The 14,660-nt window shown below is 44.6% G+C and overlaps 1 protein-coding gene across 1 annotated transcript in view; it reads left to right on the top strand.

The window, feature by feature from the left end:
• PSTPIP2 (proline-serine-threonine phosphatase interacting protein 2) overlaps positions 1–14,660 on the top strand; it is a 63,386-nt gene that overhangs the window by 13,318 nt on the left and 35,408 nt on the right. Inside the window, exon 2 of the mRNA XM_056138126.1 lies at positions 13,052–13,152. Coding sequence (XP_055994101.1) covers positions 13,052–13,152 — 101 coding nt within the window. The remainder of the gene's footprint in view (positions 1–13,051; positions 13,153–14,660) is intronic.

Below are 14,660 nucleotides of genomic sequence, written 5' to 3'. Positions count from 1 at the left end.
GACCACTTTCATGTTTTGTTAACAAGGTGAATCTTAATGGTATTATACATAATTCTGCTTTCTTGGATTATTTGTGTCATTTCCCACAGCATGATTGTCACAATTTACCTAAACACTCTTTATTGTTGGAATTCAGGTTGCTTCCAATTACATTTTTTCCACATCTTAATAGTGATTTTTGTAGAATGAACTCTGACTAGTTAAAGGCTAGTTAGATTTGGGCAGAGATAGTTCAGTGATAGAACCATGCCTCATGTATGGGAGGCCCTGGGTTTGATTCTTGAAACTTCAAAAAGAAAAATAAGGCATACAAATTTAAAATTTCAATGCAATTTAAAATTTGCCCTTCAAAAACGTTGCACTGTGTATCGGCATGTGACCATAACACAGTAGCTGTTGTCTCCCTGTTAGATATCTTCAACCTTTCCCAACCTACTATGCGGTTTCCCCATTTCTTTGCATGTTCTTTGATAATTAATGTTGATTCTCTCTTAAATTATGTTTATTGGCTGTGTTGTTCTGTGTCTTCGGGCCACCTCACGTGCGGGAGGGGCGTGCTGTGCCCAGGATGGGACCCAGAACCTTGCATGTGCTACACACGTGTTCTGCCACACAGGTCATTTATTTTCATTTTTAGGAGCAGCCCTGTTCATACCTCTTGCCTATTCATGTATTTTTTCCCCATCTCTATGTGATTGATTTTAGCTGCTCATTGTATACATACATCTTGTTGCTCTTCTTGCTTTGTCACTTGTCTTTATGAGTGTATTACACGTATTCTTTACAATATTTTTTTACTTTGTTACTTAAATTTGTTGTGATATTTAAAAGAGAAGGGCAAAGGATGGTTACTACTTTCTCCTTGAAACAAACTGTGAACCATCTACTCGAACTGTACGATAAACTCTAACTTGTTTACGTTCTGAGTTTTGCATGCAAATTTATTTTTAACTTTTATTAGTGAAACACCATGAGGTACAGTTGTAGACTTACAAATTTTTGTGCTTGGGTTTCAGTTATACAATAATCAAGTACCCATCCCTCCACCAGTTCCCATTCTCCACCACCACGGGTCCCAGTATCCCTCCCACACCCCCATCCCCCATCCCACCCTGCCTCTGTGGCAGCACACTCCCTTTTGTTCTCTCTTTCCTTTGGGGGGCTTACAATATTTTTTTCTGAACCTTTTTTGGGGGGTTTTGGGCCACACCTGGTGTTGGTCAGGCCTTACTCTTGGCTCTGTGCTCAGGAATTATTCTTGACGGTGCTTGGGAAAGAAACCATATGGGATTCTGGGACCAAGCCTGGGTCAGTCATGTGCATGGCAAATACTCTGTCCCCTGAGCTATTGCTCTGGCCCCTTTTTTGAACTATTTAAAGGTAAAGTTGCAGGCATGAGTTTCCTTTATCTATGAATACTTGATTATCTGTTTCCTAAACAGAATACATTTTCTTGCATAATCATTGACTGTGGATAATTTTCTTGGCTATCCCAACAACATTCTGTAATATTTCTCTTTCTTTTTTCATTTCTTTCTTTTTCTAGAGGAGGGGTACACCCAGCAGTGCACAGGGCTTACTCCTGGCTCTGGGCTCAGGGATCACTTCTGATGAGGTTTAGGGGACCCTATGTGGTGCTGGGGATTAAATCTACATTGGAAAGTGCAAGGCTAGTGCCCTACCCACTTTACTCTCACTCCAGCCCCAGAAGACATTTCTGATCCAGGGTTCTTTATTGCTATTTCATTGACCCGAGAGTACCATGCTGTTTAATTTACTCCAATACAACACTTGCTTTAACTTCTACAGCATTGTAATAGTGGTGAGAGTGGGCAGCTTGTTTTGTACCTGATTTTAGAGGGAAGTCTTTCAGTTCTCAACCGTTGAGTATAATGTATGTTGTGGGCTTGTGGCAAATGGCTTGAACTATGCTAAGGCAACTTCCTTCAACTCCCACTTTATTAAGGGCTTTAAATCAGGAATGGGTGCTAGACCTTGTCAAATGCTTTTCCTGAATCTATTGATATGATCATATGGTTTTTTTTGTATTGAATGGCATATTATGTTGATTGACTTGCATATTTAAAACTTCCTTCCATCAGATCAATAGAAAAGAATTGAATCTAGAGGCAGATTCTCAGGAGCATGGGCAGTTAATTTTTGGTAATTTTTGGAGCAATGTGTTAAGAAAGGATTCTGTATTTATTTTTTTTGCATGGGGCCAACCAGTTTTCCCAGCACCACGTGTTGAGACTTTCCTTGCTCTAGCTTATACGTTTTGCTCCTTTATTGAAAATTAACTGTTCAGATCCCCGAGGCTCTGTCTTGGGGACCATGAAGTTCTGGGGATTGAATTCAGTCCTCCTGCATGCAAAGCATGAGCCAGTCCTTTCAGTTCTTTGTCTGACCTCTAAATTACATTTTAAAATGGCCCTTGTTCACGAAATTTGCTTATAAGTGGATGGACATGGAGAATATCATGTTGAGTGAAATGATGAGTGAATGAGTCAGAAGCAAAGGGACAGATATAGAATGACTACATTCATTTGTGGGATATACAAAATATATAGTAGAAGCCTAATATCCAAGGCCAGGGAAAACAAAGGCTAGGAGAACTGGTCAATGGTTGGAATCTACCACAAGTAGGTGAAGTGGAGGGTAGATAAGATAGAGAGGGGAACAGTATGACAATAATAGTTGGAAATTATTGAGTTGGAAACTCACGCTGGACAAGAACTGAGTGTTAAAATAGTAGGTAAAGGGATCTACATGAGAATCTGTAGGTATCTGTAATGCAAACCACAATGCCCAAAAAGGGGGAGGGGAGAGAGAGAGAGAGAGGAGACAGAGAGAGAGCTGTGTCTGAGGGTAGGATTGGGGGGGGTGATGGGAGGGAAACTGGGGACACTAGTGCTGGGAAATGTACACTGGTGGAGGGATGGGTGTTGGAACACTGTATGACTGAAACCTGATCATGAACAGCTTTGTAAGGGTCTCTCTCACAGTGATTCAATAAAAATTAAATAAATAAATAAATAAATAAATAAAATGACCTTTGCTGACATATGAGAAAGCCGCTCTCTTGAGTGAGAAAGTGGGAAAGGTTTTACCCTGCTGGGCTTTAGAACACTCTCGAACTTTTTAAAAATTAATTTTCATTCTTTTGAAATTGATTTTCTGGAGGCCTTGATACTCCCGAAGAGCAGTCTGCTGGTCTGTGCCAGGCTCTGCGGGGTGGGGCCCTCACCAGCTGTGGTGTTGGCGCAGATGTCAGAGTCAGCTGCACTACCTCCCCCGGCACAGGCGGGCATCCTGCTGTCCCTTGCGAGCCCTCCCAGTGCTCTAAGCTGCTCCCCTGCTAGCCCCTGCATGAGCTTGGGGGTTTCACCTTTCTCAGCAGTTTGTGAATTTGTTCCATTTTGCATGGATTGGAACATGTTTGGATTTGCATGCATTCCTGCCTTGTCCATGTTTGTTTCATCTACTTTCTGATTTTTTTAAATTTATTTTTTATTTCTTTGCTTTTTGGGTCACGCCCAGCATTGCACAGGGGTTACTCCGTGCTCATGCACTCAGGAATTACTCTTGGAGGTGCTCGGGGAATCATATGGGAAGCTGGGAATTGAACCCAGGTCAGCCGTGTGCAAGGGAAATACCCTACCTGCTGTGCTATCACACCAGCCCCTGGTTTCGGTTTTGGGGGGGGAGTGGGGAGATGGGGGTCAGCCCAATCCCTGCAGTGCTCAGGGCTTACTCCTGGTTCTGCACTCAGGGATAACTCTTGATAAGAGTTGGGGACAGTGTGTGGTGTCAGGGATAAACTCCTCTTGGCCATGTATAGGCTGAGTGTCTCACCTGTTGTCTGATCTCTCTGCTTCTCTGTTGTTTCCTCCCCATTGCTGGGACTCATACCCAGGTTTCTTCTGTGCAGGGCAAGTGCTCTACCACTGAGTCACATCTCTGTTCAAACCTTTCTTGTTACTGAAGTTCCTGCTCAGCTCTGGCTTCCTATTGGACTCGCCCCTCTTTCCCATTTTGTCCCAAGTGATGGGTCCCTTTGTGGGGCCTGGGAACTGAAGAGATTCAGGGTCGATTTCAGCTACCCACTTCTAGGGGATGGAGGTAGGGATAAAGGATTTTGATTATCAAAGTCATGGAAGGATCTTATAGAAAAGCTAGAAAATGCAGGCACATGTTTAGAAAATAATTGTGACAATATTTTGTGAAATGTCCTGTGTCTTTTTCTTTCACTGAGACAGTACTGGTGCTTTGCAGTGAAGTACAGGAACTTTATTTTCACTTAAGCTATTTCCATTGAGTGGAACTGCTTTTCTACCGACCTTCTGACTCGACGGGGGGGACATTTATTTCCTTTCTTTTTTGTTTTTTTTTTTGATCCAAATACTCATGGCTTACTCTGGACTCTATACTCAGGGTCCCTCCTGGGGTGCTCAGGAGACCATCTATGGTGCTGAGGATTAAACTGGGAAAGGCCACATACAAAGCGAACATTAACCTTCTTGCACTACCTCTCCAGCCCAAACTTCCAGATTTGTTTTGTTTTTAGACTACACCTGGCGAAGCTCACAGATTACTCCCTGGCTGTGCATGCAGGAATTACTCCTGGCAGCGCTCAGGGGATTCTGGGAATTGAACCTGGGTCGGCTGTGTGCGAGGCAAGCGCCCTACCCACTATACTATCTCTCTGGCCCCCTAAAATTTTATCCTATGCCCTTTGAAGCCATATAACTAATATTTAACAGAGATGAATAAATAGATTTCTTTAACAAATAACAGATACGTGGAAAATGCTGTTGATTGAGAGTGAAAACATTTCACTACGGATGGAGGCAATAATAAGTCAACTCATTCTAGTACCTTATTTTTTCCAACTACAAAACTATATTATGGAATATAGCTACAAAACAGAAATAGCTTCTTTCTTGCTGTGTTGGTACCATGTTGTGTCCATTTGTATCACCTGCCCAGGCATGAAACAAAGTATACATAATATGTAATGAGCATTGTCTACTACCCCTATCCCCATTTTTAGTGGTGTTCTCTGTGTTCTCCAGAGACACTGACACCAATTTTTATATTTTACTGAAAACAGGAGAGTTTAGAATAAAATACAGTTCATGGAGAGATTTCTCTGGCTTCTTTTTGTTGTTTATTTTTTGGGCCACACTAGGCTGTGCTCAGGATTAACTCCTGACTCTAATCTCAGGGGTCACTCCTGGCAGTGTTTGGGGAACCATATTTATGGTGCCAGGAGGGACCAAACCCATGTAGGCCACTTGCAAGGCAAGCATGTTACTCATGTACTATTTCTCTGGCACTCTGCCTTCTCCTTTGCCCCCTGCAGCAGTCACTGACTGCTCCCTTGGCTGAATGCTCAGGAGTAGAATTTTTGGTCCTAGGATCTATGTGTTAGTTTTTCACCAAACCATTTAAAAATAGATCATAGTACTTGAAACTTTCTAGAGGGGAATCCAGGATCTGAGATTACCTGTCTGGCAGGTTGGTCTTTCAGAGTTCAGACTCAATCCCTGGCACCGGCCTGCATGCTGGGTGTCAGCTGGTAACACTGCTGTTTGATATCTCCAATGCCACCCAGGGTGTGTGACCTCTGGCACACAAAAGCGGGTGTGTGAGCACCACCAATAACAGTGTGTGACCCCAAGCACCACAACTAAGGGTTCCACCCTCAGTCCGAGCAACACCAACAGAAGGGAGGGGGACAGTGCAATGCATGAAATGAACAAAGAGCTGCGGCTCCCATCCGCAGTGCCTGAGAAGCCTGGGGGCTCAGCCTCCTGGTCTGTGCATGTTGACTTTGGCATTGCAGCTGTTCCATGAGCGTGAAGTAGGGTGTCACTATGACACTAGTATGACATTTTCATGATGCTGAGCCACTTTTCATGAACTTCCTTCCTTCCTTCCTTCCTTCCTTCCTTCCTTCCTTCCTTCCTTCCTTACTTCCTGCTCTCACACCCTACAATGGTCAGGGCTCTGTGTTTAATGATCACTCCTGGCAGATTTGAGGGAACACGTGGGATGTTGGGGATCAAACTTGGGTCAGCCATGTGCAAGTCAAACACCCCACCCACTGTACTATTGCTCCAGCCCCATTACTCATACTTTTCATGGATATATTACCCCACCCCCAGGAGAGAACCCATTCCTCCACCAGTGTCCCCAGTATCCCTCCTACCCCACCTCCAAGTATGCTCAGTTCTATAGTCAAAATATTCTGTTCTGATGACTTTAACCATTTTTTGTTTTCTTACTAAGTTTCTTTTTTTTAAATTTCATATTTGGGAAAATTTTTTTAATTGTGAAGGTGATGACACCTATACACGTGTAGCTAAACTGAAATTCCATAAAATAGTAAATGAGTGATAAATTAATACTTTTTTTCAAAAACAATATAATTTTACAGGTGTATAAATTTATAAGGGCTGGAGCGATAGCACAGTGGTAGGGCGTTTGCCTTGCATGCAGCCAACATGGCCGACCCGAGTTCGATTCCTCCGCCCCTCTCGGAGAGCCCGGCAAGCTACCGAGAGTATCTTGCCCGCACGGCAGAGCCTGGCAAGCTCCCTGTGACGTATTTGATATGCCAAACACAGTAACAACAAAGTCTCCAATGGAGATGTTACTGGGCCCGCTCGAGCAAATCGACGAACAACGGGAGGGCCTTTACCTTTATAAATTTACAAAATTATAATTCTGTACTGTAGCACTGTAGCACTGTCCTCCCATTGTTCATCGAGTTGCTCGAGTGGGCCCAGTAACATCTCCATTGTGAGACTTGTTGTTACTGTGTTTGGCTATCTAATACGTCATGGGGAGCTTGCCAGGCTCTGCTGTGCAGGCGAGATACTCTCGGTAGCTTGCCGGGCTTTCTGAGAGGGGCGGAGGAATCGAACCTGGATCAGCCGGGTTGGCCGCGTGCAAGGCAATTGCCCTACCAATGTGCTATTGCTCCAGCCCACTTCTGTACTAATACATTTTAATATTTACATGAAATAAATAAATCCTACAAATGTAAAATTTGTGAAGAGTTAAGAAAAATTTAAGGAGAGAGTATGAATAGGTGTAGGGAAGGGGTGAATTTTATCCTAAGAAAGAGAATATTAGCTTTATGTTAGAAAATATTATACTGGGGCTGGAGAGATAGCACAGCGGGTAGGGCATTTGCCTTGCACGCGGCCGACCCAGGTTCGATTCCCAGCATCCCCTATGGTCCCCTGAGCACCGCCAGGAGTAACTCCTGAGTGCAGAGCCAGGAGTAACCCCTGTGCATCGCCGGGTGTGATCCAAAAAAGCAAAAGAGAGAGAAAAAAAAGGAAAATATTATACTATAGATACTGTTAATGTGTATGTATTAATAAGTAAAGATTTAATAAAAATCTATATGGACATAACACTTGATATATCACATTTTATAGAAATTAAATGCTAATTCATTATTGCAAATGCATAAAATTCCTTAGCAGAATAGGAGTAAACAAACATTTTGCATTCTAGTAGAGGGCAGCCATAAGAGCTGTGAATGAATGCCATCCTCAATAAAATCCATCATTTTATTTGTGTATTTGTGGATCTATTTTATTATTTTTTAAATTTTATTATTATTTTTTAAATTTATATTAGTGAGACACCATGAGGTGTGGATCTATTTTAAATTTTTAATATATCCCCTTTGTCAAATTAAGACATATAGTAATTGTGATTTTTTTTCCCTTCTGTATTTTTTTGGGGAGGAAACACACCCAAATAGTGCTCAGGGATTACTTCTTGTTCTGTGCTCAGGGATCACTTCTAATGTAGTTCAGAGGATCAAATGTGGTGCCAGGGATTCAACCTGTGTACAGTGCAAGCACCTCACCCACTTTACTATGGATCTGGTCAAGATTTGCATAATCTCTTATGCAAACGTTTTTTAGTCCAGTTGGCATATAATTAGCAGATATTTCTCAAGCACCATTAACGTGGAATCTACTGTGGCTGATAAAGTTTGGGTCTAATCCAGAGACTCTTTATGAAGTCAACTCATCTTTTAAATATATGTTCATTTAATAACCTGAAATAACATATAATAAGAGCTAAATGAGAGGAATGGGCATTGAACAGTGCAGACCCTGAGAAGGAGAGATTATAGAGTGTATTATCAGAGGAAGATCGCAGGGAGGCAACGAAATAGCCCAAAGCAGAAGTGGAATTTCCAGAAGAAGGAGGAAATGACACTCCTGTGGGGAAAACTGGGTGCAAAGTTCTCCCAGGTAGAAACCTGCATTGCCCTTTGGATGAGAGAAAGAGCCCAGAGGGGAAAATGCCTGGGGAGAAAAGGACTATAGAGAATCTGATTTGCAGGCTAATGATATTGGGGTACAGGTTTGGAAAACTCCCTTACATTTTAAAGAAAGTATCATAGCCTCATTCACATGTTTATAATGTAGCACTGTAGCACTGTCCTCCTGTTCGATTTGCTCGGGTGGACACCAGTAACATTTCCATTCTGAGACTTGTTGTTACTGCTTTTGGCATATAGAATACATCACAGGGAGCTTGCCAGGCTCTGCCATGCGGGCAGATACTCTCAGTAGCTTGCTGGGGCTCTCCGAGAGGAACGGAGGAATTGAACCCGGGTTGGCTGCGTGCAAGGCAAACGTCCTACTGGCTATGCTATCGCTCCAGCCCATGTTTGTAATAGTGTTACTATTTATAGTTAGGTTTTTCTTTTCTTTTTTTTTTCACTTTTTGGGTCACAACTGGCGATGCTCAGCGGTTACTCCTGGCTCATACACTCAGTAATTACTCCTGGTGGTGCTTGGGGAACCATATGGGATGCTGGGAATTGAACCCAGGTGGGCTGCTTGCAAGACAAGTGCCCTACCTGCTTCAGCCCTACTTATAGTTTTGATGTTTACAATGATCTCATCTCACTTCCATCAAAGTGTCCAGTGCCCACCACCTTTGTCCACCTCTGTCCACCTCTCTCTCTAGGCCACTTCCTTCCTTCCCTGCCCCCTCACCCCCACTGCTTGGTAATCTCAATTCTATAAACCCAGGCCAAGGGCTTGTCATTATTCTATACTGTCTAGCCCCCCCCTTTTTTTATTGAATCACCATGAGATACAGTTACAGACTCTCATGATTAAGTTTCAGTCATACAATGATCAAGCACCCATCTCTCCACCAGTGCGCATTTTCCACCACTAATGTTTCCAGTGAACATCTGATGCTAGCGTATGTGCATTGGATGACTCGAGTCATCCTAAATAGGATTGGCAGAACACTAGATGAAGGACAACCATGCGAGCAAGCAGGGTTCCGCAAAGGATTCAGCACCATCGACCATATCCACACAATAACCAAGCTCATTGAGGTTTCTCGGGAGTTCAAGATGCCGCTCTGTTTAACGTTCATTGATTTAAAGAAGGCCTTTGATTCTGTTGAGACGGAAGCGGTCATTGAAGCCCTAGCCAATCAGGGCATTCAAGCCCAATACATCAGGATCCTCCGTGAGCTGTATTGCGGATTCACTACCAGGATCTCACCATTCTACAAAGAAGTGATCGTTGATGTCAAGAGAGGGGCGCGGCAGGGTGATACCATTTCACCGAAACTCTTCAGTGCCACCCTCGAGAATATCATGCGATGACTGGGATGGGAAGGAATGGGAGTGAAGATAGATGGTCGGCAACTACACCACTTCCGCTTTGCTGATGACATTGTTTTAATAACACCAAACATCAGCCAAGCGGCACAAATGCTGGCCGACTTTGACCGTAAGTGTGGAAAGGTAGGACTACAGCTGAATCTTACGAAGACAATGTTTATGAGAAACAGCCTCGTTCCTGACGCCCCATTCGCTCTCAATGGAACGACCATCTCCGAATGCAACAGCTATGTGTACCTAGGTTGAGAGGTCAACATGACAAATGACCTGGCACCCGAGCTGTGCAGGAGGAAGAGAGCGGCTTGGAACGCCTTCAAGAACGTCAAAGAAATAGCTAAGAGGACGAAGAACCTCCGGCTCCAGGCACATCTCTTTGATTCCACTGTTCTTCCTGCATTAACATATGCCTCAGAGACCTGGGCGCTACGCAAACAAGATGAGAACGCTATTCAGGTCTCCCAAAGAAGAATAGAAAGAGCTATGCTTGGAATATCACGTTTCACTCAAATGAGAGAAAGAATCCGGAGTTCTGACATCCGTCGACGATCAAGAATCAGGGATGCTGTCTCATTTGCCAAGGTGTCGAAAATCAGATGGACTGGTTACGTAATGAGATTTAAAGACGACCGTTGGACTAGAGCTGTTACTGACTGGATTCCACGGGATGTCAAAAGACCGCGTGGCCGCCCACCTACCAGATGGTCAGACTTCTTCGTCAAGATCATGAACGATCGGTTTGAGGCCCTTCATGATCCCGGAGCGAAGAGATGCCATTGGGCTACACTAGCACGCGACAGGGACAAATGGAGACGTTACTGGCGCCCGCTCGAGCAAATCGACGACTAACGGGAAGTTAAGTGATTAATTGATTAAGTGAGTGAATGTTTCCAGTATCCCTCCTGCCACCCCCACCCCATCCCACCCCTGCCTCTGCGGCAGGCACCTTCCTTCTTACTCTTATTTTTGTAGCCCCTTGTTTTGTCTTTCTCATGATCACAGATGAGTAACATCATTCAGTTTTTGTCCCTCTCCTTCTGACTTTCTTTGCTAACTCAATATCCTTTAGTTCTATCCCAGTGAACTGGAAGACTGAATCTTTTCTTACAACTTCATCGAATGCCACTGTGTATCTATATCAGTTTATCCACTCATCTGTCATGGGACATTTGGGTCGTTTCCCTATCTTGGCCATTGCTCTAGGTGCTGCAATGAACCTAGGTGTGCGTATATATTTTCTAACTAATGTTCTTGTGTTCATGGGGTAGATGCCAAGATGTGAAATTGTCGGGTCAAAAGGAACCTCTATCATACTTTTTGGAGAAGTCTCCAAACTATCCTCCAGAGAGGCTGTGCCAGGTATCAGTGGATGAGGCTCCTTTTTCACCACATCAGCTTGTGGCTAGTGGCTAGTGGCTAATCAGTCTTTCTGATCTATGGCATAGATATACTAGCTTCCAGTGGGGGATGGTATATACTCTCTTCTGAAGGACATTTGCAGAGTCACCTTGGGGTTCTCTCAGGGCTCTCTTCCGTAGTTAACCTTCCTGTTCTTATTTCTGCCCTAAGAGCTCACCCCCGTGCTCTGAACAGTGTCATGTGTGCACGCCAGTCCTACTACTACTTGGAGCTTAGCCTGGGACGCTCTGTTTTCTCCTGGGGATTTCCTTTCTTGGTTGAATCTAAAGCCTAGCCACTGCTGCCAGCAGATCTGGTTTATGAAAAAGCCTGTGGCCCGGGGCCTGCTGCTTTGGTTTGTTCTGAGGAAACCCCAGATTAGCTCCACCCTCAGTGTCCAGCTCAGAGAGGCTGCACTCTTAGTTGAGAGGAAGAGTCCAAATAAGTACTGTAAGATCGGAACCCTAAATGCTTTCTCTGGGAAGAGCAAAGCTTCTTCTGTAAATCAACTCTAACAGTAATCTTTTTTTTTTCTGGTATCCAGAAATATTTTATTTATTTACTTTTGACATGGTTTATTTGTTTCTTCTTTTTTAAAAAAAATTTTTATTAGTGAGACACCATGAGGTAATCCTTTGTCCTCTTTCATTTCTTCACTCAAGAGCCTCTTTCCAGTCTTCTGACGCACCTGGAGGTAGAATTTTGATCCTACATAATTTTTTGGGGGGGTCGCATCCGGCAATGCACAGGGGTTACTCCTGGCTTTGCACTCAGGAATTACTCCTGGCGGTCCTCGGTCCTCGGGATATCATACGGGATGCTGGGAATCAAAACCGGGTCGGCCGCATGCAAGGCAAACACCCTACCCACTGTACTCCAACCTCAATTCTACAGAATTTTACTGTTACTTTTTGTGTACATATTAAGTAGAGGTGTATGTGTGTGTGTGTGTGTGTGTGTGTGTGTGAGAGAGAGAGAGAGAGAGAGAGAGAGAGAGAGAGAGAGAGAGAGAGAGAGAGAGAGAGAGAGAATGAGCACATTTTCAGGAGCTTCCGAGACTTGGACAAAATTGCAAGTACCGGCCATAGAGTTGCTCTATAAGGCTGTTTATTTATTACTCACAGAGGTAATGGTGAACAGTACATTGAGAAGTGGGGTGCTCTGAGAACCCAGAGGAGGGAGCAGAGGACCTCTTCAGGCTGTCTCCAGAAATCTGGGGTTCACAGATTCCTGGGGTTTGAAGGGCTGGAGGGTGAGGCCTGACTTGGTGGTCAAATAGCAGCCAGAATCCACAGAATTCAACTTGGCTTTATTTCTCTTTATTTCTAATTTGGATTCATGCATATAACCAATGCTTTTAATCTGTTTATTTAAAGGGCTTTGTGAAAATATATATCGGAGCACTGCTGAGGTTCTCAGGGGCTGAGAACCCCGAGCATCACTCGATGACACCTATTACACTTTTTAAAGTAAAATGCAGGCACTGGAGAGGCAGCACAGGAGGCAAGACGCTTCTGCCATGATGCCAGTTGGGACTCCAGCACCACATTTGGTCCCCTGAGCACTGCAGGAGTGATTCCTGCTAGTCCCTGAGCACCACAAGGGTGTAGCCACAAACAATGTCAGCATGAGTTTATACCACGTTAAGTTCACCAAAGTCCAATGCTATTCTTCAGCATGTGATTGAAAGTAAAGGAAATCTTTGACTTTGTGCCTTTCCGGTTGTGGCATGTATGTTGCCAGCACCAGCCGCCTTGATCTCTCTCCCTCTCTCTTTCTCTCCTTCTCTCTCTTCCTCTCTTTCTCTCCTCCTCTCCCTCCCTCTTCCTCCCTCCCTCCTCCTCCCCCCCTCCCTCCCTCCCTTCTTTCTTCCTCTCTCCTCCCTCCCTCCTCTGTCACACATGTCTTGGAGGTAATGTGTTTCTGAACCCACCAGGCTCTCCTCACTCTTGTCATCTTTCCTTGCAGAGTCCGGACATTCTCAGCACCTCTGGCTATGACAACATTATCCAGCATCTCAACAATGGCCGCAAGAACTGCAAGGAGTTTGAAGACTTCTTAAAAGAGAGGTACCCGTGGCTTTCTGTCTGGGCATATGTGGAGGGCAAGTGCTCTGCCACCTGCAGCAGGTTCCTGTGTTCTGTTTGAATAGTCCACAAGGAGGTTAGGGAGCAGATCCCCCTGAAGCTCAGCGTGTTTCAGAAGGTCTTCAAAAACCAGAGGGCCAGCACTGAGAATGGACAGCAAACAACAGACACGTTTTCTGGAAGTTCATCTTTTGTCATGCTACTCTTACGAAAGATCCGTGTTAGTATCTGTTTCCCATAATGGAAGGAAATCCGAGAAGGATTTTCTTCTTATGAAGCAAGGCAAAAGCAAAACTAGAGGCTGGAGTGATAATACAGCGGGGAGGGCATTTGCCTTGTCCACGGCCGACCTGGGTTCCATCCCCAGCACCCCATATGGTTCCCTAAGCTTGCCAGCAGTGGTTCCTGAGCACAGAGTCAAGAGTAACCCCTGAACATCACAGAGCATAACTCCCCAGCAAAAAAAAAAAAAAAAAGGAAAGTGAAACTAACATGTGTGTGGTATTGGCAGTGGCAGTAGTTCCAGATGTCAGGTGAGACCCCTCCCTCATCCCCACCAACTCCTGCCACCTCGCGCTTCTCTGCCCACGCATCTCACTCCTACTTTTCCTTGACATTGGTATTTTCTTGGGATTTATTTTATTTATTTTAGTTTTTCTTGTTTTTTTTTTTTGTTTTTGTTTTTGGTTCACACATCATGGTGATTCCTGGTTCTGTGCTCAGGGGTGACCCCTACGGGTGCTCAGGATGAGTGTGTGTGTGTGTGTGTGTGTGTGTGTGTGTGTGTGTGTGTGTCTGATTTGACTCTTGGACTGCTTACAAATGTTCCCTCTAAACAAGAGTAAGTGCCTTTAAGCCATTCCAGCTTACTGAAGGCATCACCCGGGGCTCTGGATTTTCAGGTGTCAGGAAAAATCTGTATAGTTCAAGTGTTTTTTCTTTATTTTTTTCTTTTTTTTTCCTTTTTAGCCACAACTGGCTATGCATAAGAACTACACTCCTGACTCTGTGCTCAGAGATCTCCCTGGCAGTGCTCAGGGAACCACATGAGATGTCAGAGATTGAATCCAGGTTGGGCTGCGTGCAAGGCAAGCGCCTGCCCACAGGACAATCCCTCCAGCCCCTCAACTCTAAGTTATGTGATATGAATAATACAGAGGCTACAGAGCAGAGGGAAACAGCGGAGGACAGACGCGGAGGGAAGAAAGGGCAGAAGGCAGTTGGTGGAGAAGGCCCGTGGAGTGGTCTGGAAGGGTGGGTGGAGCTGATGGTGGAGTGACACTGAAGAGTCTGTAGGACAGCAGCTTAGGGGGGAACATGGCACACCTGGTGAGGGGGAAGCAGCTGAGGAGGCAGCTGGCCTCGTGGTGTGGGAAACTGTCATCATAAGCAGAGCAGCATTTCCCGCTGGGCCCGTGTATGCCCTTGGACAGCTCCCCGTGGGCCTCGGGTCAAAATCACATTAAGTAGAGGTTATTCTTTTGTTAAAT

Source organism: Sorex fumeus, unplaced genomic scaffold, assembly GCF_029834395.1.
Source record: "Sorex fumeus unplaced genomic scaffold, SorFum_2.1 ptg000128l, whole genome shotgun sequence".
Lineage (NCBI taxonomy): Eukaryota > Metazoa > Chordata > Mammalia > Eulipotyphla > Soricidae > Sorex > Sorex fumeus.
This window is presented reverse-complemented; position numbering and strand designations above follow the sequence as displayed.